Genomic DNA, 27728 nt, shown 5'->3' on the forward strand with positions numbered 1-27728 from the left:
GTTTATACAAACACTCAAAGCTGGCCATTCATTGTCAATGGCATCCGATGTTTGTGTTCATACAAACACTCAAAGCTGGCCATTCATTGTCAATGGCATTCAATGTTTGTGTTCAAGCTCACAATGCTTGTACAGTAGATCGACTATTTTCCAAAGATTTTTTATACATTTTCAACCTGTGAAATGGGACCTTCTCCACAATGAGTATTTTACTTTTGGTACTTTAAGTGTATTTTGATACCAACAATGCTTTTGTACTTGTATTTTTGTACTTGTATTTTTGTATTTCTACATTACAGTATTGATACTTTTACTTAAGTAATAAATCAATGCGAGTACTTTTTCCACCACAGGTCAGATCGGCAGGGCAAAGTCGGTGTCAGGCCCGAATCATCGGCCCAAACCCCTGGTATTCAATTAAAAAAATGTGCTTCTCAATTAATAGAAAAAGTAACCAAGAGAGTAACATCTAGGAAAACAATCGATATTTGCATCCCTAAAAACACAACAGTCATAATTACCACTAGAAAGAGACTATACAGTGACAGGGCTGGGAGGAAGGCCTCTCATCCCCTCATAATGAATAATTTGGTTTGATTATGTTGGGATGGGGGACGGACGGGGAGGGGGGGGGGGGGGGGTGTTCTTGGAGAGGACACAAGAACAGGAAGACGCAAACACAAAAGCACCTTTGAAATATCCAAACATGTGTGTGTGTGTGTGTGTGTGTGTGTGTGTGTGTGTGTGTGTGTGTGTGTGTGTGTGTGTGTGTGTGTGTGTGTGTGTGTGTGCGTGCGTGCGTGCGTGCGTGCGTGCATGCGTGTGTGTGTGTGTGTGTTTGTTTGTTTTGCGTTGTTTTCTCCTCCACCCCCCCCACACACACACACACCCCTAACCCTCCAGACTCCAGCACGCCGTCTTCCGAGAGACGTTAATTAATAGCTAATCAAAGCTAATGTCTCGCCGGCAAAAAAAAACACACACAAAAAAAAGAAACACAAACCCACAATATTAATACGTAATCAAAGGATGTGCAGCAGCACACGAACGAACGAATGAATGCACCAGGCAGACCCCTCCTCCCCCCCCCCCCCCCCCTCCTCCCCCATGCCCCCCCGGGCGCGCTTCAAAACACCGCTGTTGTCATAGAAATAAACGAAGCGCTGGCGGCTTAATTAGCACGCTGTTTGTGAGCCGTGTCTTCATTTGAAGTTGATGTGAGGATTCATGTGTGAGCCAACCATGTTCTCCTGAGTGATGACACCGAGGTGACACACGCTCACACCAGCGCGCGTGCGTGCGTGCATGCGTGCGTGCGTGCGTGTGTGAGAGAGTCACATATACGAATATTCGGTGAATATATTCTTAGTGAATCTTAACTCATGCACACACAGATATTATGTACACACGCACAAATACGCACATGCACACACACACACACACACACTCACAGTATGCATTCTGATCCGGACGGAGCTTTACGTCATCAGGTAGCCGGAACCAACGACTGGAACCAACGACTGGAACCAACGACCGGAACCTCCGGTGCCGTGCACCTCTAAAAGATTCCCCTAGTTTAAAATCGGTTTAAATTGGTATAATCCTTTTGTTTTGGTAATCATATTTTGGTATGTTCATCTCTGCGACTAGCGAGACTAAAGTAAGTGATTCTCATTATGTGCAAAGAAAAAGCAATATGTCAACCGGAACACACCACCGGAACCATAATGTATTTCCCCCCCCCTTTTGTTCTATCACACAGCTAGTTTTAGAATGAATACGAGGCTTTCCTTCGAGGTGGAAAGTCTGGTGACGCGATCTTACTACTTTGCTACTTCACCCCCCCCCACTGGTGGTGGCAGTGAAGGGTTAACAGCTACAGTTCAAGGAGGAGTTTCTCAGTGATGCAAATCTAGTGAAAGGAAAGTAAACGTGACAAAAGTGACAGTAGTTTGGTGGCAGCGCACACACTCTCTAACTAAAACCTTCTTTCAGCACGTTTACTCACATACTGAGATCTTATTTATCATTATCCATTAACAGAGAATAATAGTTACATTCAAATGTGTCTGGACATGACCTTGCCCTATTTTCATACTGAATTCCCCAGCGCTTCTGTGCCTAAGATGTATTTACGTCTGTCGTATCTGGTAGACTGATTCATAATTCACCACACGTCCTATGGTCTTCATAGTGGTTTATGACAGATCGCGGTCGTAATGCAACATACATTAGCATTGAGGGCCGGTTGGGGGGTTCTAAACGTGCATCCTGCCCACCCAATCAAAAGTTATGGGGGATATTTATTTTTAGCCGAGATAAAAAATACCACAAAATATCTGTACCATTTATCCTTTCTGATTGGGTAGGCAGCATTTTTAGATACATTTAGACCCACCTGAACACCGTTTGTCATCAGTGCTGTTATGGAAATTGGGTTACTGTTGGTAAATAAAAGGAGAAGATAGGATTTCGGGGGTTACTTTACAGGGATTTGCCCCCCCAAATATATATTAGTCCTGCCAGGCTGCCCACCCTAGTGGGGCAGGCTAGAACCGACTCGGATTGCTATAGCTAGCGGCCCTGTTGGCCTGACCAAGATGGCCGTTCGGTGCTCCATAGACTTAAGGCCATGTTGCCCTGACCAAGATGGCCGCTCCATAGACTTAAAACACTTTTTTCTAGGAATCTTTTCTCAGTGTTTGATCAAAACCGTGACGTTCATTACTAAATCGTTGCTACCTTGCAGTTACAATATTAACGCTTCGGATTACTTTAAGACTTGTGATTTGGAGGTTTTTAAGTTTGTTGATGTTGATTTAAATATACGTGGGTGTCTAATGTGGAATTATGCCAAATTGTTTTGCATGTCTGGGATTTGCTAGCGAGGAAGAACTTTATGCTCAGAATAATGACGATAAAATACTGTTATTATAGGAGGTATTACAATAAATGTTCATGGGAACATTATCCAGACTATTTTTCTGTCTTTCACCAGTTCTTCCGTCCAGCACTTGGTATTTTATCGTTTGGGTTTACAATTAATGTATTTTGTAAAATGTCTGCCTTAATACCATCTCCTCTTCCCATCAGCTGGAGGGAGAGGAGCATTGTCATTGGCTAGTCAGTGGTATAGATAAGCCAGGCAGATAGGTGACCGATTGGCTCGTTCTAGAATCCAAGACTTCCCTTTCCCGGGAAGATCAAATAAATGTCTGTGTTAAAGGGACACTTCACCCTTTTTGCAAAAATATATATGTTAATGACGTTTAGAAGCTTTAGAACACTTTCCTGGGGGTCTTTATGTGTGTAATATGTGGTTTTAGATATTTTAGATTGTAGCAGTGAGCCTGGTGTCTCTGATGTCATGGACACTGGGCTCACTTCCTTCCTGGACTACAATTCCCATAATTCTTTGGTGCACTGCTCCTCCTTGTGGATAGGGAGAGGGCTGTCTACTGAGACAACATGTAGTCCAGGAAGGAAGTGAGCCCAGTGTCCATGACATCAGAGACACCGGACTCACTACTACAATCTAAAATATCTAAAACTACATATTACACACATAAAGACCCCCAGGAAAGTGTTCTAAAGGTTCTAAATGTCATTAACATATATTCTTTCTCAAAAAGGGTGAAGTGTCCCTTTAAGAGAGTGCATGCGTGCGTGCGTGTGTTTGTGCGTGCGTGTGTTTGTGCGTGCGTGAGTGCGTGCGTGGCATGCATGTTCTTACCCGTGAGGCCCAGTCTGTGGCAGCAGGAGTTGCAGGAGTGTTTGTTGAGGAATGCACTGATGGCTGTGTGTCCCAGGTTGTCAGGACCGAACAGCATCTCTGCACCGCCACTGCTACTGCTGATGGAGAGACACCACTGTGACATGTAACCACATTCAATCCTCTATGTAGTTCTCAAACGTCTTTGTGGAAAGCAACTCCAAATTGAAATGTATTTGGCCGCAGACCCCTCATCATGTCCCCGGTACCGCCAGAAGAGAAGATTTGTATTAAACAATTCTAAAATATTCAATTTTGTTCAAATACTTTCAGAGCAGATAGCTCGTATACTGTATCTGCTTTGTTTAAATAGCCACGGTAACACATTTTTCTGGGGACCCCCTGGAACCCCTCCAAGGACGCCTGGGGAGAACCAATGCTTCATACTTAGTAAACTGGACATGAGTTGGCTCAGTACTTGGACCGCTTTTTTCCCCTCTACACCAACTGTCTTTTCCACTTGTAGATCAAGTTTGTAGGCTAGATAGATCGCTTGTAGATGTAAACCATGCACAAATGTCACTCACTAGACATGTTCTCTATGATTTTAGTTAATTTTAGTTGCTTTTATGTACAGTACAGGTGTTTGGAAGGTCTCTGATAGTAGGGGATGTAGTTTGCCTAAAAGCAGATACATTCATCGCCAGACCATAATAAATGTATTGCTTCATAATGATGTTTTGCAGATTTTGTATTAATTAAAACATAATTTGAATCCATTTTGTCCTGACTGAACTAAAATGTTTTTTTGTTGTCCAATTTTAGGTAACGTTATTATTTTGTACGTTTTAGTTAATGCAGCACTATGTAACTTTCCTGTTCTACCCCAGATTTGAACCCAGTTTCCTGCTCAAGTGCTGACATTATTACCATTGAGCTAATAGAGCCTGGCTGCTTGCTCTGGGGATAAATTGAATCTTGACCATTGTGTCAGATCCTGTGTCTAGGTGAGAACACAATCTAAATGTCTCAATAGAAGAGCACAGAGACAACATAACCGTCCCAATTGTATACGTTAAGATTCCATTAACAGGCTCTACCATACAGATTGGACAAAATTACAATACCCACACAAAAAAGTTACATAGTGAGGCTTAAACTATATATTTATAATAAACCAGTACAGTACAATAGGTCAGAGAGGGATTCAAACCTTTGGTCTTCTGCCCTGATGACGGACGGGTCAGTTAGCTCCTCCCCCACTCCTGTCAACAACATAATGAAATAATCATAATTGATCCTGTCAGGCATATCATATGACTGTACATACAGTATGTTCATGCTCTGTTCTGTTCTTTGACTATATAGAAGTGTCTATTTGTACGTCTCTAAATGTTTTGATGAATTGAACATGGTGGACCCTCTTGTAAACAAGTGTAATGCTTAATTGGGTCGTCCACTCACAGTTAACAGTCTTTGTATTGAGTTTGTGCTTGAAATGTACTGTAATTCTGCAAACTGTTAATAAATATTTCAATCAATCAATCAATCAATCAATGTTCCTGTCAGGTATGAATGAATGAATGAATGTGGTGATAAAAAGAAGTGCACATCAGCTCTTCCACAACATACATCAGACAAAATGTCACCTGGCATAATGTCTACCTCACACATGCACGCACGCACACACGCACACACTCACACATACACACTATACAAACACCTTGTATGTCCAGCACCAGTAACTCTCTGCAGGAGTACTCATAGGTCCAGTGAGAGAAGGCCAGCAGTGTTTCCTCCAGTGAACAGCAGGGGGCGATCTCCTCTCCTGTGTTGTTGTTGTACTTCCTGAAGTCTCCCTCCATGTCCCTCTCGATGGTCAACCAGTGGCCGTCTGCGTGCCACAGGACCAGAGCGACGTCCAGGAACCTGGAGACACACACACACACACACACACACGCACACGCACACACACACACACACACACACACACACACACACACACACACACACACACACACACACACACACACACACACACACACACACACACACACACCATTGACATTTTAGGATGCCGATTTTAGGAATGCCATTGCAGTTTTTAAACCCTAATCCTAAAGCCGTAATCGGGGCGCCACGTTTTGAGCTTGTAGATCGGCTATTCTCACTACTTTAGGTCCCGGGCAACGTCTAATATCTCTTTTGGGTCACGTTTGGGAACCACACGTTTGAGAACCACTGGTATAGAGGGTCCAAGTGGCTAAACTGAATTGATGTTGATAAAACTTACTTATGATTCTTGGTGGCTATTTCTATGGATTTGATGTATTACCATGAGTTGTTCTTGCATACTGTAAATCGCTCTGGATTAATTAATTCCTAAATTGTAAATTGTAATACAAGCACACGCACGCACGCACGCACCTTGGGGCATGATGTATGTCCTCAGGCTTGAGCTGGTTGAAGACCTGCATCATCCTCTGAGCAGCTCTCTGCTGCTGGATCTCCTTTAGAGACGACACATATACAGTACATTCGTTAAGGTGCACATGCAACACACAGTTCATTAAACTACACATACAACACAGTTCATTCATTAAATCCCTGCTACTCAGACTTTTTCAAGTGTGTATGAATGAAGTATATGAAGTATAAATGTGTAATCGACTGAACACCCCCATCTGACAATATTTTGTGCCAGGGGGACCTCAATACAACATGAAAGTAGCTGATCTACAGGCTCACAATGCATTGCAGAATGGTTAAAATGGTAGAATGGTTCAAATCTATCTCTCCCGAGATATTGATACAGATATGCACAGTATAGATAGATATATTGAAACATACAGTACAGTATATCAGGTGGATAGATACTGTATTTCATCTCTGTCGGGTGGAAATCTCTTATGTCAAAAACGTGTCACGTTTCAAGCTTGCAGAGCTGCTACTTTTAATGCTTTTGTGTGACGTTGTAGTATGATCAAGTAGAGGCGCTAATTACGAAGAAAAAACAAACTATTATTCCTGCAAGGCTTGTATGTGTGTGTGTGTGTGTGTGTGTGTGTGTGTGTGTGTGTGTGTGTGTGTTTTCACCCTCAGGCAGAGCTGCAGGGCCGTGCTGCTGTGGAAGTGTCTTGTATGTGTGTGTGTGTGTGTGTGTGTGTGTGTGTGTGTGTTTTCACCCTCAGGCAGAGCTGCAGGGCCGTGCTGCCATGGAAGTGTCTCTGCCAGGCACGGACCACCTCCGGCCGGAAGGCCTTGACTACGTAGACCAGGCCCGGCCGCAGCACCTCTCCCTCGGCCCAGGTGCACAGCACCCTGCTGCCTCGACGCAGACCCCCGTCCATGGAGCCCTCCTCGCCGGGGAGGGGCCGCAGCAGGGCCGACAGGCCCCGCGGGGACCACCACGACGACGCCGTGGGCCCACCCCCGGCACCGGAGCCCCCCGGCTCGGCGCCAGGGTCACAGGGGACCGCCGCCTCTTCCAGGGTGTAGACGCTCACCTCCTCCCCTCCTCCTGCAGAGAGGAAGGGTTTTTTGTTTGTGTACAAATGTATAGGGCATAGCAGTGGCAGCCATTTTGTGGTGCCACAGATAGAAAACCCATTAATTTTTCCCCATAGAGATTTCTGAAAATATGTATAATAACAATTGTTTTCAGCCTGGAACCAAGCCATCCAAGCTTGTTTATATGTAATATATTTTCAGAAATCCCTATGGGGGAAAATGAATGGGCTTTCTATATGTGACACCACAAAATGGCCACCACCGCTATATGTCCTATTGAATGTTATTTAATTGGCATGTTAGACAGACGTCTTGTTTAGAAACCAAAAACAGATGCCTGGGTAGATACCAAGGCTAAGAGAGATGAAAGATGCTATATGGGTTCATTGTGTATCATAGTTTCTTTGAGGCACATTTGTACTCTCTGCACTCTATTCATGTGATTATCTACCCTTTCTAGTTTCTATTTTATTGACTAGAGTTCATACTCATGCTTTGTCAGTCACTCTATAAGACTATAACAGTGCAGTACCAATGGAGACCAATAGGAGGAGCTCACCCAGCAATGACACAGGGGTGAAGGGGATGGTATGAGCGAGCCTCATCAGATTGTTTCTCTCCATGGCTGTCACACACGCACGCGCGCACACACACACACACACACACACACACACACACACACACACACACACACACACACACACACACACACACACACACACACACACACACACACACACACACACACACACACACACACACACACACACACACACACACACACACACACACACACACACACACACACAAACAGAACCAAGAAATACACAACAGATTAAAATTTGTCATGCTGTAGTAGGGCTGCAACTATAAAATATTTTCTTCGAGATTATTCTTTGTACTTTTTTTTAAATAAAGAGGAAAGAATTACGTGAAAAAAATATACTATTTTATTTTTTGTTTGTCGACTAAAATCAGCTAGTCTGATTAACCACGATTTTATACTTTGTTGTACAATTGTCAGCAGCACGTCGTGGCACTGCTGGTGTGAAATGGGAGTAAGACAGTGTGGTTACAAAGTACTTCACAACAATGCAATGCTGAAAACAGGTAAATACCTGAATAGTGAGGGTACAGTTCATCTGTGGAGGCGAACGAGGAGCTCTTGGCTAAAACAGGGGCGATGAGAGGAGGTTCACATTATGTACCTGATAACCCGATGATGAACCAATCAACTGGATTTAAAAAAATATGCATAATATATTTAGAAGGGTAATGTTTGAGGTGTTTTGACATAGCTTACTGTACAGTACCTTCTGGGACCATTCCACTCTGCAATCTGCAAGAACACAAGGAAGAGGTTTTGTCATTTATATGGTCAAGAAGAACTTCAATTCCCAGAATTCAGTTTCGGGGAATTGAAACTCAACATTTAATTGTATTTTAAGAAAGATAATTCAAGTCTTCTTCAAGACGTAACTCTGTGCTGTAGTCTGTGACCGAGAGATGGAAAGACAGACAGACAGACAGACAGACAGACAGACAGACAGACAGACAGACAGACAGACAGACTGACTTACGAGGACCTACGACTGGGCGATCTGGCCCAACTGCTCCATGCTGATTGGCTGGGGCTCCAGGAGTCCTGTACGCCCAGGAGGTGGAAGAAAATAAGGGAAAATAAAATGTATAAAACCTTTAATGATATAACGTTGGGCAGAAACATCTTATCTCCATGTTTTAACGTTAATGTCCTACTTGATCATACTACAGTGTCACACAAATGTATCAAAAGTAGCAGATCTGCAAGCTGGAAGTGTGTCGCGAAGCAACACAATTCGAGCTTGTAGATCTGCTACCTTTGCTACTTTTTTAAAGGTTTCTGCCCGACAGATAAGTGTTGAAGATGCAGCGTATCACTGAAGCTTCACAGAATCATTCATAATCAGTGAGCAATCATATTTAACCACTTCATTTTCCCTCAGAGCTCTAGATCCCTCCTGTTTTTACTCTATGGGAAAATATCTTCACCGAAAGTAGCTGATCTACACGTGTGTAGATCAGCTACTTTCACCAAATGTCCGCCCCCTAGAATAGTGTGTCTCTCACCACATCGAGTTCCTGCTTCTGGATCTTGACTGTTTTCTTGTATAGGTTGGTCCGCCTGCCGCCCAGGAAGTCAGACGACTTGGACCATTCTACGCACACAACAAACACAACAATAACAAACTGTACAGGTCACATTACGTTCTACACAAACGACACCATGTGGAGCGTTTACAAACACGTACACGTACATTCAACTGTACACATCACGATCCCTGCCTACGCACCCGTCTCTGAGCTGGAGTGTATAAGACTTTGTGGTTTTATCTACTAGACGGTGTAGGGCATCGAGTCGGTAACGATGGAAGTTGGAGATCCATGCCCCACCCGTTTATGCAATACCCGTTGTATCCGTGTCAGAGTACCTGTTCCACCCATCTGTCTGTATCCCTTTTATGCCCATAAGATTTCTGTATCTGTCTCTGTGTCACTTTATGCCTTTATATGGAGTTCTGTGTCAGGCATGTCCAAATATGAAGTGTTGTGATGTCAGCACAGGCCAACTCCATATATGGAGATATAGGGATCCCGGGCAGAGGCTTTTGTGCTGGTTCTGGACAACCGGCTATCCGACGGACTCGACACCGCTGCACTCCCTGTGGTGATGTGGAACGCATGTTTCGAATTTGAAGTCGGTGGGGCGAACGGTTTTCGTGTTACATGGATTACATACGTACATACACAGACACATCTCATTCCGGCCAAACACAATTTGCGTCCTCACTTTTGTCTTCAATATTTGTGTTTACGTAATCTCTGTGTTTACACAAACACTCAAAAATGGCCATTCATTTTCAATGGCATTTAATGTTTGTGCTATAGGGATAAGGGATTGTCATAATCCTAAACCAATACCTACAGTGTTGTATTGCACAGGCATATGAAACTGTCTCATATTTTGACACTACTTGCACTTTTTCACTCTATGGGAGGAAACTGATGAGATAAAAAAGAGAGAAGTGTAACTAAGATGTGTTTTGTGTTTGTGTTGTTGTTTGAAGCATGGCGTTGGTTTTATATATATGGAGATGGAAAATAGGCAAAATAACTATCCAAATAACACACAAAAATAATGAAATAAATGTAAAGTGCACAATGCAAGGAACTAACTTAAAGCACTGCACTATGTAACATTCCTCTTCCACCCCGGATTTAAACCTGGTTTCATGTGCAAGTGCTGACATTTGCACCATTGAGCTCCTACCATACTGGTGATAAATTGAGCTCCTACCATACTTTTCAAAGTGAAATACAACACTGGAAAATGTTTAACATTGGTGGAAATGATCACAGAAAAACTATACGCACCATACTGCTGTATGAGGGACATCCTCTGCACGGATCTTTTAATAGTCTGAGGAGAACTTTTAGCGATCGTTTCTTACAACCAAGGTGTCATCATGTACTTTTTGACACATGTTTTAGGAAGTTCTTTATCTCCGCTGGCGTACGGTATTTCAATGAGGAAGCTGTGATGGTGGCTGTCAGTTCTTCTTCTTTCTGGTTTGTCTCTATGTTAGTCTATAGAAACAGTACGCACTCACAAGGTGAATTTTCTTTGAATATATTTATTTACAGCAGCAGCAGTTCATGACAAATGGATGTGTTTCAGCTACTCAGGCCTTCATCAGCGTTTATGTTCGTCTCTATTTTAAATTCTACATTCTACGATGGAGACGGCATTCATTTTACATTTGGACATCAATATAGTTACGTTTTTCTTGTTCGTTTAGCCTCTGTGGAATGGATTCATCTATAGGTCACATTAGTTTTGTTTCTATTGAAAATCCCTTAGGGAATTCTGTCAGGTGGTGATATTGAGTAATTTCGAAACTCATTTTTGAGCTTGTAGACCGGCTACTTTCGGGAAGAGATGTGGTGTAGAGGGGAAAAAAGAACGGACTAAGTACAGACCACTAAGGGACTCTGGTCAGAAAAGTATACTGTAGTGTAGGCGTAGGGTTAAGAAACTTTTTAGTTGAGCACAGCGTTCCCTTGTTCCTTAGTAAAAAACACACAGGGGTAAAACTAAACGATGTAGCCTAGCCTATCTAGTGAATGAGAGCAGGTGTACGGTTCAACAAGAGATATAAATGACAGAAATTGTTGCTGTGTTTGTTTTCTGTTTTGTCTTTTGGGGATATTTGTATTTTCTTGTTTTCACAGATTGTTCCATGTGATTTACTTAATCTTGTAGGCTTGCATAAATAAAATATAAATGGTGCATTTGCGGCTTTATCCAAGGCGCTTTACATAGATTGTGAATTACATTCACCCATTCACACACACATTCATACACCGATGGCGGTGGAAACCATGCAAGGCTCCAACCAGCACATCAGGAGCAACTAGAAAAAGTGCCCTTCTGGGCACAGGTCTCCACCAGGAGGATAGGAGTGTGTGTGATTTGTACAAAACGGGTACCAAGCGGGCTACTCCTGAAAAGTTTAGAAGCCAATCGTAGGCAATGAAGGTGGATTACATGACTATGGAGAGCATGTGTACCGATTTGCGTGAAATTTGGATAACATCTGAAGAAGTAATATTAGAAAATGTGTTTTACATATGTCGGCCTCCTGATGGCGCTATAAAGAGCAGATGTGAAAAATTCCAGGCAAAGGTTTTTCCTTGGCCTCTAGGGAGTTGGCATACAAAGTTATCCACAAATCCGTGCAGTTGGAGGTAAAACACTTTTCGGCCAGTTATAGCGCCACCATGAGGCTGAGTTGAAAACTTTCACGTGGCATTTCTTCCTCGGCAATGTGTTCATGATTTGCAGCATTTTGTTTGAAACTGAACACTCCTGCGAACTTTGGAAGCCAATCTTAGCCAATCAGGATGGAGTCTGAGAAATCTGAAAGACCGGTTTGGTTGAATGGCTCTAGAGAGACTGTGTACCAATTTGCGTGATGTTTGGACAAAATCTGTAGGTGTACTGTCCAAAAACTTGTTTTGCACAAAGTGGCCTCCTGGTGGCGCTATAACAGGCCGTTCTGGAAATTTTGGGGCAGAGGTTCATCGTTGGCATCCAGGGAGTGTGTGTGCAAAATGTGACATCGACCGGGTTAACAGTGCCGGAGATTAGCTGTTCACAGACGGACACACGGACGGACACACGGACGGACGGACGGACACACAGACGGACGGACGGAGTGCAAAACATACTCTCTCCCCATGCCTTCGGCATGGTGGAGACAATTAGGGGTTCAGTGTCTTGCTCAAAGACACTTCAACACTAACTCTGGGGGAGCCTGGGTTCGAACTGGCAACCTTGCGGTTACCATCCAGCCACTCTACCCCTGATCCACCGCTGTATAATGTTTTATATGCTCAAATATTGAAAAGCAATAAAACGTAAAAAAAAAAATTGTACCTCTGCTCCGGCTGTGTTGCAGTGACGTGTCATCCGTCAGGCCCCGCCTACTGGGAAAACTCTCAACTCTGGGAAACGATAACCTCACGGGGCTCAAGGTGGCACCAGAGAAGGCCATGTTCTCCATGCTGGACGACAGAGACCTGCAGTGGCTGTGTCGGAGGTCCCTCGACAGCCACGCCCACCTGGGTGATTTCCTGCTCCGTCCCCATTGGCTGGAGTGTGTTCGCAGAGATTCCGGTTGGCTGTTGTTGTCCAGAGAGAAGGCGGGGTTGACCACACCCTCAGAGGTGGACCTGGGGATAGGCCCGCGTCATAATTATTACTTTTATCGCCCCATCGCAAATAATTTGAGATAATCCCAGAGAGACAGGCCTACCTGGGGACAGACAGTAGAGACAGGCCTACCTGGGGACAGACAGTAGAGACAGGTCTACAGTACCTGGGGACAGACAGTAGGGACAGGCCTACCTGGGGACAGACAGTAGAGACAGGCCTACCTGGGGACAGACAGTAGAGACAGGCCTACCTGGGGACAGTCAGTAGAGACAGGCCTACAGTACCTGGGGACAGACAGTAGAGACAGGCCTACCTGGGGACAGACAGTAGAGACAGGCCTACAGTACCTGGGGACAGACAGTAGAGACAGGCCTACCTGGGGACAGACAGTAGAGACAGGCCTACAGTACCTGGGGACAGACAGTAGAGACAGGCCTACCTGGGGACAGACAGTAGAGACAGGCCTACCTGGGGACAGACAGTAGAGACAGGCCTACAGTACCTGGGGACAGACAGTAGAGACAGGCCTACCTGGGGACAGACAGTAGAGACAGGCCTACAGTACCTGGGGACAGACAGTAGAGACAGGCCTACCTGGGGACAGACAGTAGAGACAGGCCTACCTGGGGACAGACAGTAGAGACAGGCCTACAGTACCTGGGGACAGACAGTAGAGACAGGCCTACCTGGGGACAGACAGTAGAGACAGGCCTATAGTACCTGGGGACAGACAGTAGGACCAGACGACTGGAGCTTCTGGACACGTCTAGATCCAACAACTCTTGGATCGTCTCTTCATCACCATCCTCGTCATCCTCCTCTTCCATAGATGTCTGGAGCAAGGTTATTATTTTAGTTTATTAATAATAATGAAATAATGGTAAATGGTAAAATGGTATATTGTGCATTTATATAGCGCCTTTATCCAAGGCGCTTTACACATTTTCACGCACCCATTCACGTACACATTCACACACCGATGCCGGAGGAAACCATGCAAGGCACCAACCTGCTCACCGTGAGCAATTATGGGTTCAGAGTCTTGCTCAAGGACACTTTGACACTAACTCTGGGGGAGCCCAGGTTCGAACTGGGAAACTTGCGGTTCCCTTCCGGCACTCTACCCCTGAGCCACCGCCTCCCCATAATGACAACTACAGTTGAAAAGAAAAGAAAATGGAGGCTTTACAAAATACGATCACTAACTGAAACTGTTTAATTTGCAAAACTACATAAAACATCTAAAATAATAGAAGAATAAAGTCTAGTCTTTGTCAATGTATTCCTCACATACCGTAAGCCTCGTATATGGGTATATGTTTCAATAAAAAAACTAGAACTTAACCCAATAAAAATGTAAGCCTTTAAAAAAGAACTAGCAACTTTAAGAACAAATAAAACAAACTGAAATTGAAAAGCATTATTTTACAAACTATAATACCTTGGTATGGTGGCTGAGAGGGGAACCAGGAGGTGAAAGAACACAGGACTCCCAGCCTGGGCTGTGCAGCTGCTCCCTCACAACACAGCCCTCACAACAGACCTCACTGGATGGCTGCTCCTCCTCAGGGGATGACAATGGATGGAAGACTGATATGATTGCCTGTCACCCATCATGTGAACCATGGCTAACATTTCCCCGTATTTTTTGTTTATTGAAATAATGCCAAGCACATCTGTGCATAGCCTACTGCAGACCTTGTTGACTAGATTTAGAAGACATTTTGAAGCTTTTGCTCCTGAAATTATTGATTATTTACATGGGAAATGCCATCATATAACATGCAAGTCGATGGGCGAGAAGCAATGTTTGTCCCACATGGACAGCGTCTGGCAGAGTAGAGTGGGTGGGGCTTAGCGAAAGTTCTATTAACAAAGAAGAAGTAATTGTACAACAAATTGAGAGGGAATCACAAGATACTAAAGACAGTAAACAAATTAGGCAATCGATAACACCAAATACCTATTGCCATTATGGGGTTAAAATGGCTTTCCAATAGAAGTAGTAAATGTAAATGTTATTGAACTAGCTACCCTGAGGTCCATGGCAGGCTGTTCCAGCGTCCAGGGGCCTTGATCGCAAAGGCCCAGTGACTCTTGGTGGTGTTATGTAACTAAGTACTGTACAATCGTACAAAACTGTACAACTTTGAGGTATTTGTACTTTACTTGAGTATTTCAAGTAAAGTCCACTACAGTCCACTACATCTCGGATCCAAATATTGTACTTTTACTTCACTACAGTGATTTGGAAAACTTTAGTTTTGTAGATTTCGATTATTATTACAAAATATACATGAATCACTTCAGCCTGATAAGGTTTACCTATGATCCTAGATTAGATTACTATTACTATCTCTATACATTTGATCTATTACATCGTGTTTATACCTTGCTTACTGTAAGTCGCTTTTGCTAAATGGCTACATTGTTGTCAGTTGTACATGGAAACAAGTGTGAGACATATTTGAGTCAGACTACCTCCTCTCCTGGGGGTCCAGGGCCTCCCGTCACACCTCTGGCCGCAGCTCGCCACTCCACTCTTCCCGCCATGGGAGTGTGCGTCCTCATCAACGACGGCGAGGTACTTCTGCACATCATGGCCGAGGCCGCCGCTGGCCGCCCACTGCTCAGAGCACAGTTAGCATAGTTAAAGCAGCACTATGTAACCTTAGTTTTAACATCTATATAGCATATTATATCCCACAAAATTATAAGTTTAAGCAATAAGAATCATCCTTACATAAATGCATAGACTCAGGGGGGTCCCTGCAAGGGGCTTGACTGTACTACTACCTAAACCTAACCCTAACATTAACCTCACAAAAATTATGCCTAAAGCTAACCTTAACCCTAAGCTCACAAAACTATGCCTAACCCTAACCTCAGAAAACGAACTACCCCAAATTACAAACTAGAAGAACTAAACTAGAAACCCCCCCACCCCCCCAAAAAAGGCAAACTAAAACACTAAACCATGCTCACCCGGCATCGGAGCTGGCAGTGTGTGGGTGCAGGGCCCAGCTGTGTGGCAGGTAATGGTGGGAGGCAGCGGCGGAGCCGCAGCGGGCCAGGCGGGCCTCCTCGTGGTGCTGGTTGTCGGAGGCGGACAGCAGGGACAGCGTGTCCACGGCCAGCACGGACAGGTCCTGCAGCCCGCCCAGCTGGCCGTCCAACAGGGACAGACTGTCCTGGATGAAGTGGACCTTCTCGGACACCTCGCTGGCCATGGCAGCCATCTCCTCCGCCCTGGTGGGAGGGGGGAGCACACATTCACATTGTTATCTGAACAAATCATTTTAGTCCATATAATATACCATGTAAGACGCCCAGGGGGCGAGAAGCGCTGAAACAACAGGTCTGGGAATGTCCATATGGATTTCTTTTTTTTTTACGTTTTCAGGCCGGATAGGGCGTAAAATGTGTGCTAATTAGTAAGGCCAGGCGGGCCCTCGGGCCAGCCCAGTTAGGGCCCAGGTAGGGCCGGGCCTGTTGAGAACTCTTGTGCAATGTGTGACTACGAAGCCTAAAAGGCATACAGAAATACAAATTGTAATGTTCCAATCTTCAACGCAAAAAACAATTAAATAGTTCATCGCAAATATTTGTGTGACAATTAATCGTCAACTTAAATTTGTACTTTTGACAGCCATAGCCTTCGACATAAAAAAAAGAAGATCTACAAGCTCACAACACATCGCATGTTTGCTATCAATGCAGGTTGGAAATGCATGCGCCACCCAGTTATGCAATACCCGTATTGCATAACTAGTATTGCCCCATCTAGTATTGCCCCATCTAGTCCAAGGACTAGATGGGGCGGTTTCAAACTTTGCTTTTGATGATTTGCGGACATATCAATATTTTTTGGAGTTCTGCTGATCAGTCCGACTTCCCCATCGGCAGGGGCAGGGGCATCACACCCTTGAGTACTCTGTGACCTGCACGCTGACTTTGTAGTCAGTCATGCCCAAATATGGGCATATTGCTCGAACAGGCGGTTCTGGACAACGACAGAGGCAATGGGCCAACGCACTCCCTTGGGACGCGCACATCAAGTTTGAAGTTGGTCGGTAGGACATTTCTCGAGACGCGCCATTCCAATTAAAATTTCCTTTGAATTTGCCTCTGGGGGCACAGCCCCTTCCACTTGTAGAGACTGGATGTGGGCCGGTCACTCTCCTTTAGCGCTACACTACTACACTACTGCGACACATTATGAGCTTGTAGATCTGCTATTTTCAAAAGATTTGTATACATTTGAAAACTTGAAATGAGACATATTCTGCATAATTCTTACTTTTTTTGATGCCAAAACGTTTTTTTACTCAAGTAAAGTTTGAATTCCGGACATTTACTTGTAACAGAGTATTTCTATATTGCATACTTTCACTTAAGCAAAACATGTGCATACGTTTTCCACCGCCGCTGCCTGTTAAACTGTGATGTGATAACAGAGATGAATGTGTAACCTTTCAGCCGTGGCTTTGATCCTGTTGACGTGGCCGTGACGCAGGTGCTGTTTGTGGTGGATGTACGTCTCGATGCAGCGCTCCTCAAACTCATGCAGACGCTTACGATCGTCAGGGCCAAGAATCAGCTCTGTGAAAGTTCGACAGTAAAAACACAGTCTACTGACTAAGGGGTCGATTTGGACCCCTGGTGGTCCCCAGACCCAACATTGAGAAGCAGTGTTGTAGCGTTTATTACAGTGATTAATAAACTACAGTGTTATTGAGTTTATTGTGTACCAGTATAGAGGGTATGCACGTGATTAAAGTGAATGGCACATCGAGTGGCAAATCGAGTGGCAAAGCAACATGCAATGTGAGTTTAACATTGTTTAACGTTGTTTAATGCAATCAGATAGGACTTTTCTGTTTGGATGCATGGATTGTCAAGGCCAAAAAGTCGTTTTTTGCCACTCAGTAGGCATTCCTGCATAACGTCTGGGTTTGATGATGATGTCACGCGCATACCCTCTATTGTGCTGAATATAAGACGACTCTGATTATAAGACGACCCCCATTTTCAAGACTAATTTGTGGAAAAAGAACATTGAATGTCAAATAGTCTCCGATTATAATACAATCCAGTTTTTTAGGATATTGGAGAAAAAAAACGTAGTCTTATATTCAGACCAATAGGGTATATGAACTACAGTGTTATTGAGTTTATTATATTTATGAACTACAGTGTTGTAGCATGTATTAAGTATATAACTCACTCAGCCCAGTGGCTCTCTCCTCCGTGGTCTCCTCCAGCTCGGCCTCTCCCCTCAGTCTCCTGTAGATGGCGCTCACAGCCAGGCCGACATGGCTGAGGATGATGAAGGGAGGGGGCAGCCAGGGCCTCTCCTGATAGGTCATGATGTAGCGGTAGCGGTTGTATCTCCACAGCTCATTGGCCATGGAGGCCATGTCAAAGTAGATGTTGCTGGGTGGGATCAGATCGTTTTATTTATTATTTTTGACTTAAGTAATTTATGTTTTGTAATAATAATCAAAATCTGCAAAGCAACTTCAATCAATTATTTGATTATTGGCTTAATCAAGTAAAGCAAAAGTACCTCAAAACTGTACACAACCATCACAAGGCCTGTACCCAGACAGTAGAGCCAAGAGGCGTCAAGAAAGCGCCTAGTTCAGGCATCTCTTCCTGGTTTTTAGACAGCTGGTGGATGGAAATGACGCTATAGTGCGCGACTTCAACTTGTAGCGTCAACAAAGCGTTTCCGTTATTTTGCCGACGCTACAAGTTGAAGCCGCACACGAGCGTCATTTCCATCCACCAGCTGTTTAAAAACCCGGAGGAGACGCCTAGTCTGGTGTTTTCTGACACGAAGGTGTGCCTGCAGCCAACCAGACCAGAGTCAGTTCACTGGCAGCCCAGACACAATTACTAGTACTCTGAAGGATTCTTCTGTTTGGTAGTTTGGCACCACCATGTGGTGACTAGTGGTCACATCAAGTGTGTTATTATGATATTGATATAAATACCAGACCTTCATTCCAGTTAGCAAAGAGCTCATTTGAGCTCATCTTCTTTCTCGTTGGTGAATAGAAACAGTATATACTGTACAGTCGTCGCACAGAACAGAAAATATAGAAAATAATTGAATTGAAATGTGAAAGCTTCCATGAATGTGTTTAGTTCCGTGGTTCTCATCAACCAGTGGTCCCCAGCTAAATGGTGGAAAGTTGGTAACCAAATGGACCCTTGTGGATCTTGAACTCACTCAAGAGTTAAATTATTGTTAAACATCTACATTACTTAATTTGCAAGACGTCTGCACAATTAGAGAATGTAGAAGAATTGATATTTTGATCAACGTTGGCCTGTCATCTCTCCTATGGTACAGTACCATATCAATACTGCGTGGAATTGTGAACAAAATCCTATCAGCATAACAACAGCAAAAAAGTATTGGGCTTGAGAGGCTAAATCTCATCAAATGGTGGCCCGTGGCTCAAATGACGAATAAATAATGGACCTTGATGTGAAAAAGGGTCGACATAACCACTGATTTAGTGGAACAGTTCCCCATTCCTACTTGAAGAATGCAATGAGGATGTTGACCATGATGATGTACTGGAAGAACAGGTAGACGGCCTGCAGGAACGGAGTCAGGAAGGCTCCTGGTGGACAGGGCTGCTCAGATTCAGCAGCACATACTGTACACGCACGCACACACGCAGACAGACAGACAGACAGACAGACCTTAAAGCCAGGAAAGCATCTGTGTAATTTTACATTGTGGCTATAAATGGTAAATGGTGCATTTATATAGCGCCTTTATCCAAGGCGCTTTACAGAGATTGTGCATTACATTCACCCATTCACACACCGATGGCGACGGAAACCATGCAAGGCACCAACCAGCATCAGGAGCAATTAGGGGTTCAGTGTCTTGCTCAAGGACACTTCGACACCAACTCTGGGGGAGCCCGGGTTCGAACTGGCAACCTTGCGGTTACCATCCAGCCACTCTACCCCTGAGCCACCGCCGCCCCTATATACATTATTATATAGCATTATTATATAGCAACTATTTTTTCAGAAAACTCTTAGTATTTAGAAAAGTGGTTAGAACAGTGGATTTGAACAGTGGTTTTCAAAAACAGCAGATGTACAAGCTCACAGCTGCAAGCTAATACAATACATGCTATTTTATTGAGGGTCCTTGGCACAAAACAAAGTTTGAGAACTACTGATTTAGAAGGCATTTGTAAAAATCGGTCTCAGGTCTTAATGGGTTTAAATTACTCTCAGCTTTGAATGAACCAAATCAAATAAATAAATGCAGGAATGAATCTTTCAGTTGAACTACAGTATACTGCACTACTTCACCATCGATCTCTCCAGTATACTGCACTACTTCACCATCGATCTCTCCAGTATACTGCACTACTTCACCATCGATCTCTCCAGTATACTGCACTACTTCACCATCGATCTCTCCAGTATACTGCACTACTTCACCATCGATCTCTCCAGTATACTGCACTACTTCACCATCGATCTCTCCAGTATACTGCACTACTTCACCATCGATCTCTCCAGTATACTGCACTACTTCACCATCGATCTCTCCAGTATACTGCACTACTTCACCATCGATCTCTCCAGTATACTGCACTACTTCACCATCGATCTCTCCAGCGTAAACCTCTCCGAAGATCATCCAGTAGGGCTGGAAGAGCACGTCCCTGGCCAGAGCCCAGGACGGCTCCTCATCCGGGGACAGGATGGACTTCCTGGACACCCCGAAGGTCAGCAGAACGATGGCCATCATCACCACGATGAAGAACATGTTCCTGGTCTGGATGGACATACAGAGGTCAGAGAGACGCACGCACGCACGCACGCACGCACGCACGCACGCACGCACGCGCACACACACAGTAGTAGAGCGTGACCGATGTCAGATTTTGGGGGTTCTTCTAGACTCTGCAGGTCTACACAGTAATAGTCAATTCGAAAAACTCATCTGCTGCATAATTGCAGACACAGATGTCCTCAAATATAAGTCAAATAATGACTGATACTGTATGTCGGCTTCGAAGGACCACCTGTAGGTCAAGTATAAAAGGATAGAAAAGAAAATAATGATTTTCTTTTCTATTATTTACCTCTGCCCAGCACCTGGCGTTTAGTTAGTGGATGTGCGTGCTCTATTGTTTCTTTCAAGTATAAAAGCATCCCACCGTGTCCAGAATGTACCCACCATCTTGGTGATCATGGTGAGGTAGGGCCCGGCATGCTGGTTGACCGCCAGCAGGTCCAGGACCCTGACGAACCAGAAGATGATGTCCAGACAGTAGACGATGTGTCCGGCGCGGCGGTACGGCTGCTTGTGCCAGCGCAGCGCCAGCCCGGCCAGGAAGAGCATGATGGCCAGGGAGTCCGACACGTTCCAGTACTCCGAGAACCACACCTTCAGCTTGTGCCTCAGCTTCCTGGGTTCTGACATCAGCACCTGCACGGTGACAGCGGTGGGGGAAGTGCTGACACCTTTTTTTTTACTTACAGTAAGTAAGTATCAATAATGCTAAATAGAAACGCTCTGTTACAAAGTAAAAGTCCAGAATTTAAAATTTACTTGAGTAAAAGTATAAAAGTATTGGCATCAAAATGTACTTCAATTAGTACTAATTATGCCGCCATTTAAAACAAAAATGTAAATAGGCGATTAGGCAATTATGTAATAATTTTTATATAACTTTACACAACCATTTCACATAAATATGTTGTGCGGCCACTTCTCTATATACTATTTCAGTTGTTAGTGTCTGCCGCAGACACTATTGTATTAAGTTACTAGTAGGCCAGCAACAAAAACAAGCTATGAACAGATGCTATAATGACGTCACAAACCAGAGGTATTGCCAAAAGGCGAAGTTACACCGTATGACTTTAATGTTGAAAGCTTTCTCACGGTCAGGGAAAAAAATAGCTAATGCCTGCCTGGAAAACTGTCATCACTAATGCACCCCATGAACTCTAGCATCCCTATTCCAGGGCAAACGTTAGCAGATCTACAAGCTCACAATGCATCGTGACTATTTTCAGGAGAGATATTTGGTGTAGAGGGAGAAAAGTAGGGGGCCGCCTAGACCCCAAGGGGACCCCAATCAACTACTGGGTAAAACAAAACATATGGAAAACATTACGGCTGTGGGCTTCACTTTTTTGTAGTGTCATATTATAGTGCATGATTTGTAATTGAACACTGAACATTACTTTATGTCTTTTTCTTCCCCTTTAGCTAATTGATGTGTTATGGTTATTGCCTCTGGTATGAACTGTGAGAACTGTATCATTCATGAATACTGAGAAAAGGGAAGACAAGGAGATCATTCACTAATGATTTAATACTGACATTAAACACATATTTGTTTTGAGATAACAATGAACACACAGTAATCTCTGCTATGTTGATCAGTCTACTGTGTGTATGAATGTGCCGTCTACAATCAGCTACCTTCCATGTACTGTCTTTTGCACTAACCTTAATGGCTTAGGGCTGCCACGATTGACATTTTACTTGACGGTTAATTGTCACACAAATAATTGTGATTAACGATTTCATTCTGTTTGGCTTTTAGTCTTTGAAGTTGCACAGGGCTGACAGGGCAGATCTGACAACCTAGTAAATATCCAAATAAATGACTGACATCTATCTATATTTTATCTATCTATAAATGCACCAAGTCTCTGTGCATACGTAATGTACGTACGTCTGCACGTACGGCTGTAATCCACGTAACTCGAGAACCGTTCGCCCCACCGACTTCAAATTCAACACACGCGTTCCACACCCCCACAGGGAGTGCAATGCCCTGTGTCGAGTCTGTCGGGTACAACTTTGCCCAGAACCAGCACAAAAGCCTCTGCCTGGGCTCTGAACCTGATCACCCCTATATCTCCATATATGGAGCTGGCCTGTTCTGACATCACAATCCTCTGCCCGGGCTATGGAACTGATCACCCCTATATCTCCATATATGGAGCTGGCCTGTTCTGACATCACAATGTGTTCCGCATAGACTCCATATTTGGGCATGCCTGACAGGGTGGAGCCTGCATTTCCAACTTGCATCGCTCCAAGTAGGCCAGTGCCCAACGGGCACCGCTCTAGTATACAATAAATAGCAGATGTCGTTGTGAGCTTGTAGATCGACTATTTCCACTAATTTTGAAAATTGTTTGAAAATACGTTTTTTTCAACATGGAAACGATGATGACGAATCGATTGTGAGAAAATAATTGCAATGCAAATAATTGGCAATTGTGTACTTCATCACACGAGCCTGTCAAAGACTGAGAACTGCTTTCAGTTGAACGCTTGTGTGTCTCATAAATAACCCTTGAGGTGTTTCATGGGCACGTCCTACCTCTCTGGTCTTCTCCATGGCGGTAGACAGGATGTAGGTGATAACCAACCACTCCTGAACGCTGGGCTGGTTCTCCATCTTCACCAGCACAGTGTAACTGAACAGCATCAGAAAGGCTAGATAGGACATCTACGGAACAGAGAGAGATGGGGGGGGTGGGGGTTAGAGAGAGAATGAGACAGAGACGGAGTGAAACTGCATCTGTCAAAAACTACATCTCTGAAGTAAGACACAGACAGAAAATGTTAACATTTAAATACAACCCACTGAGAGATAGTCGGCTGTTAAATGTCTGTCTAGGACAGGTTAACTGGGTTATAACTGGTCTAAAAGTGAGTTTTTTTTAGCTCACTAGCTTAGTTTAGCCTAGACCGGACTGAAAAACAATAGATTTAGATGTATTTAGACTTCTAATAGCCCGAAAAAATCAGTGGGAATTTGGAAAATATATCAGTGTCACAGGCTGAGACTGACTGTGTGCATTATGCATTATGTGTACTGTATATCGTTGCTGTCGGGAAGAAACCTCTTATCTCCATATTTAAACTTTTTTTGTAAAAATTAGCGCCCTACTTGGTCATACTGCAGCGTCACACACAAGCATCACAATTCTAAAGCATGCAACATGTTTCTCTTTACCGATTGTTTTTTTCCCCTCCTTGCTCTCCCTGTACACCCCCCCTCCCTCTTCTTTCCCTTCCCAGGACCTGAATGGAAACAAGACCCCATGAAGGACTTTTTTCGGTGATATCCTTTTGGACTAAGTGTTTGACTCCGCTTACATTTCTGCCAATTGAAAATAACAAGAACGATGGAGCTTGCACAAAAACTACATTTTTTGTGTAAACCTGTGATGTGACAATGCACGTCGCTGGTGTGCTCCTTCTTACCGTGTGGAACCAGAACTTGACCACAGGGGCGGTGTAGAACTCGTACACTGTCCTGATGATGGACACACACTGTTTGGTCAGAGAGGTGACCGTCTCGGAAAACAAGATCCGGCCCCTGTCGGAGAAGGAGAGACCTCGCTCTGTATCCTGAGGAGAGGAGAGGAGAGGAGAGGAGAGGAGAGGAGAGGAGAGGAGAGGAGAGGAGAGGAGAAGAGAAGAGAAGAGAAGAGAAGAGAAGAGAAGAGAAGAGAAGAGAAGAGAAGAGAAGAGAAGAGAAGAGAAGAGAAGAGAAGAGAAGAGAAGAGAAGAGAAGAGAAGAGAAGAGAAGAGAAGAGGTCATTAGGGTTTCATTGGGGTAGAAGTGGCTCAGGAGGTAGAGGGGCCTCTTAGGAGTTCCCGGTTTGATCCCTGGCTCCCTCTGGGTTAGTGCCAAAGTGTCCTTGAGCAAGACCCTGGACCCCTAACTGCAATGAGCAGGTTGTTGGTGCCTTGCATGTTTCCTCTGCTGTCGGCGTGTGAATGTGTGTGAATGTAATGTACATTTGTGAACTGCTTTGGATAAAGGCGCTATAATGGATAAATAGATAGATAAATAGATACAACATTAAAAATCCCATAGACTTGGCTGCCATATGGCATAATCTTCAAAAGCCATGCATGGAAATTTGCAAACACAAAACAAAAGGCTGTGCAGGGGATGTTACCTTAAAGTGCTCCGTTTCCTCATGGGTTTCTAAGGGTTTTCCGGGGTCCCGTGTCCGAGGGTGGTCACGGGACTGTGGCACATGACACATCTCGGCCTGGCTCTTAAACTCCAGAAACAAGATGGCAGGAGGCAGCAGGAGGCTGAGGATGATCTGGAAGCAAGGGATGTACTCGAGTAAAAGTACAAAAGTATTGGTTCAAAATGTACTTAAAGTACCAAGAGTAGAAAGTACTCATTATGTATTTCACAAGTTTTCAAAATGTGTTAAATGTCAAAAAATCTTTTTGAAAATAGCCGATCTGCCAATCTGCTGTAGATTTTCAAAAGATTATTATACATTTGAAAACTTGAAACGGGACATTCTGCACAATGAGTACTTTCTACCTTTGGGTACTTTAAGTACATTTTGACACCAACACTTTTGCACTTTTACACGAGTACAATTTTGTACAACTCCAGACTTTCACTTGTAACAGAGCCTGTCTGTATACATTGCAGTATTGTTATTCTTATAGCTAGGAAATGCCAGTACTTTCTTCCCACCACTGATGGTATTGTATCATGTATGTGTACCGTGCTGTCAGAAATATCTAGAACTACAGTTCCGCTAAACGCAAAACTCTGTATACTTGGAATATATCCAAAGAACTTTCTACAAACAGCGAACCAGACAAAAATCTTGGATTTTTCTTCAAGCATGCTGGAAAAACACAGACACTGAGGATGTGGCAAAAGGAAATTATGAACTGTATTGGACTGGAAAGACGTACGTATATAGTTAGGGGCAGACCGAATGATTTTGTCCAGCTTTGGGAGACATATATGAATACTATACAGACTATTATCTAAGAGGAAAAGAAACAGAACTGAAAACTAAAGAACTACACAAATGTTTTATTTTTTCTTATTTAGATACCTATTTTTGTTTGGTTTATACAAGTGCAAGTGCAATATCTGTGTGTGTGTGTGTGTGTGTGTGTGTGTGTGTGTGTGTGTGTGTGTGTGTGTGTGTGTGTGTGTGTGTGTGTGTGTGTGTGTGTGTGTGTGTGAATGTATTGTATGTAATGTACGTTATAAAAAAAGTCAATACAAATATTATTGAAAAAAAAATGTATGTGTACCGTGCTGTACAGTACCTTCAGGAAGGAGTTCTTCCTCATGTTGAGCGAGCCGGTCCACAGGTCGGTCAGCAGTGTCTGGGTGCAGGAGTGTGAGACGAAGGGCCGGTGTCCGGAGGACACGGCCATCTGCAGACACGTGAAGTGGCTCCACGCCTTCATCTCTGACGTCAGCAGCTTCATGGACATCTGCTCGCTGTGGCGGAACGCTCCGTCCAACACGTCCACCGCCAGCTGTCCAAACTCTCTGCCGGGGGGCACGCACGCACGCACGCACGCACGCACGCACGCACGCACGCACGCACGCACACACACACACACACACACACACACACACACACTTTGGATTACTGTATTTGTAAGGGCCTCAGGATTCATAATCATGATTATGAATGGTGATATCCTTTTGGACTAAGTGTTTGACTCCACTTACATATCTGCCAATAAAGTGTTCAATCAATCAATCAATCGATCAGTCAATCAAACAATGACATTTTAGGACAATAACTGAAAGTGATAATAAAGATATAATAATAGAGCGCCGAAGTCCTGACATCACTCGCTCGTCTCCTCGATTCCCCTGGTTCACGGAAGTAATTTCTCTATGGAGAATAACATGGGGTGATCATAATATCGTTTACTATAAGCATTTGTGGTCCAAAAATAAACAAGCTGTCTTGGCGTTATTGTCAGGGAGGTGTCTCTGTATCGTTTGCGACATCATTCACTCATATATGATACAGTCTGCTTCTAGCGGAAATGTAACTAATTCAGCAGCAGTAACATTAGCGTTTTCTCTCAGTCAGTTGATTCTTCATATCCATATGAGTGAAGCGGCCTAGATGATTTGTTTATTTTTCAAACACAGTTATTCTTTGAGGCGATCTAAAATTCCCCTATGGGGATTACAATGCAAATAAAAAGTACATGAACCTGTGGATTTGCGCCCTCTACCGATATTGACGTCAGACTTCGGTGCGCTATAACAGCCGAAGAATAGCCGATCTACAAGCAGTAGATCGAGCAGTAATTTCCGGTGTGTGACGTCACCACACAACTAATTGTAAAATAGGGTAAACTCTCACCGAAACCCCTAAACCTATAACCTCAATGTCTCATCCTATCCCTAACCTCTAATCATCTTTTGGTAACCATGAAGAAACACCCCTTTCTCTCATCAGGATCAGGGATATGGGCACACAATTCAATTCAATTCAATGGGCTTTATTGGCATGACATTGCCAAAGCAAAAAGCACAATACAGCAATACAACAATATACAACAATACAATCAAAACAAAAATTATGTACATCTGAAAGTCAGAATCTTCAATAAACACGCAGGCGCACGCACACACACACACACACACACACACACACACACACACACACACACACACACACACACACACACACACACATACACACACACACACACACACACACACGCGCACTCACAGTGAGTAGGTTTTGAAGAGTTGGGCGGTGCTGTCGTCCATGCTGCTCTGCCGGGCCTCCTTGGCCATGGAGCGGTACAGCTTACAGGCCACCGTGGCGCGCGCCAGCGCCTCCTCGCCGTGCTGCCACAGGAAGAGCGCCATCTGCTGGCGCCGCAGCAGCACGGCCCACACGAACAGG

At 44.1% G+C, this 27728-nt stretch overlaps 2 protein-coding genes across 2 annotated transcripts in view; both read right to left on the reverse strand.

Moving 5' to 3' along the window:
- Positions 1-27728, reverse strand: part of LOC306934279 (heterogeneous nuclear ribonucleoprotein A0-like) — a gene marked incomplete at both ends in the record, with an annotated part of 306611 nt that overhangs the window by 43517 nt on the left and 235366 nt on the right. The window lies entirely within an intron of this gene.
- The window catches only part of trpm6 (transient receptor potential cation channel, subfamily M, member 6), a gene marked incomplete at its 5' end in the record, with an annotated part of 56326 nt that overhangs the window by 1500 nt on the left and 27098 nt on the right, over positions 1-27728 (reverse strand). The window contains 25 exons of the mRNA XM_079515951.1: positions 3734-3852; positions 4926-4977; positions 5436-5641; positions 6140-6222; positions 6898-7232; positions 7782-7847; positions 8341-8391; positions 8536-8561; positions 8803-8867; positions 9332-9420; positions 12702-12997; positions 13701-13813; positions 14422-14544; positions 15462-15606; positions 15966-16229; positions 17453-17582; positions 18208-18416; positions 19534-19654; positions 20628-20802; positions 21208-21459; positions 23378-23506; positions 24268-24414; positions 24972-25124; positions 26110-26338; positions 27549-27728. The exon at positions 27549-27728 is cut by the window's right edge and continues 80 nt beyond it. Of these exons, the coding sequence (XP_079372077.1) occupies positions 3734-3852; positions 4926-4977; positions 5436-5641; positions 6140-6222; positions 6898-7232; positions 7782-7847; positions 8341-8391; positions 8536-8561; positions 8803-8867; positions 9332-9420; positions 12702-12997; positions 13701-13813; positions 14422-14544; positions 15462-15606; positions 15966-16229; positions 17453-17582; positions 18208-18416; positions 19534-19654; positions 20628-20802; positions 21208-21459; positions 23378-23506; positions 24268-24414; positions 24972-25124; positions 26110-26338; positions 27549-27728 (3758 nt within the window). The remainder of the gene's footprint in view (positions 1-3733; positions 3853-4925; positions 4978-5435; positions 5642-6139; positions 6223-6897; positions 7233-7781; positions 7848-8340; positions 8392-8535; positions 8562-8802; positions 8868-9331; positions 9421-12701; positions 12998-13700; positions 13814-14421; positions 14545-15461; positions 15607-15965; positions 16230-17452; positions 17583-18207; positions 18417-19533; positions 19655-20627; positions 20803-21207; positions 21460-23377; positions 23507-24267; positions 24415-24971; positions 25125-26109; positions 26339-27548) is intronic.

Source organism: Electrona antarctica (genome assembly GCF_951216825.1).
Source record: "Electrona antarctica genome assembly, chromosome: 12".
Lineage (NCBI taxonomy): Eukaryota > Metazoa > Chordata > Actinopteri > Myctophiformes > Myctophidae > Electrona > Electrona antarctica.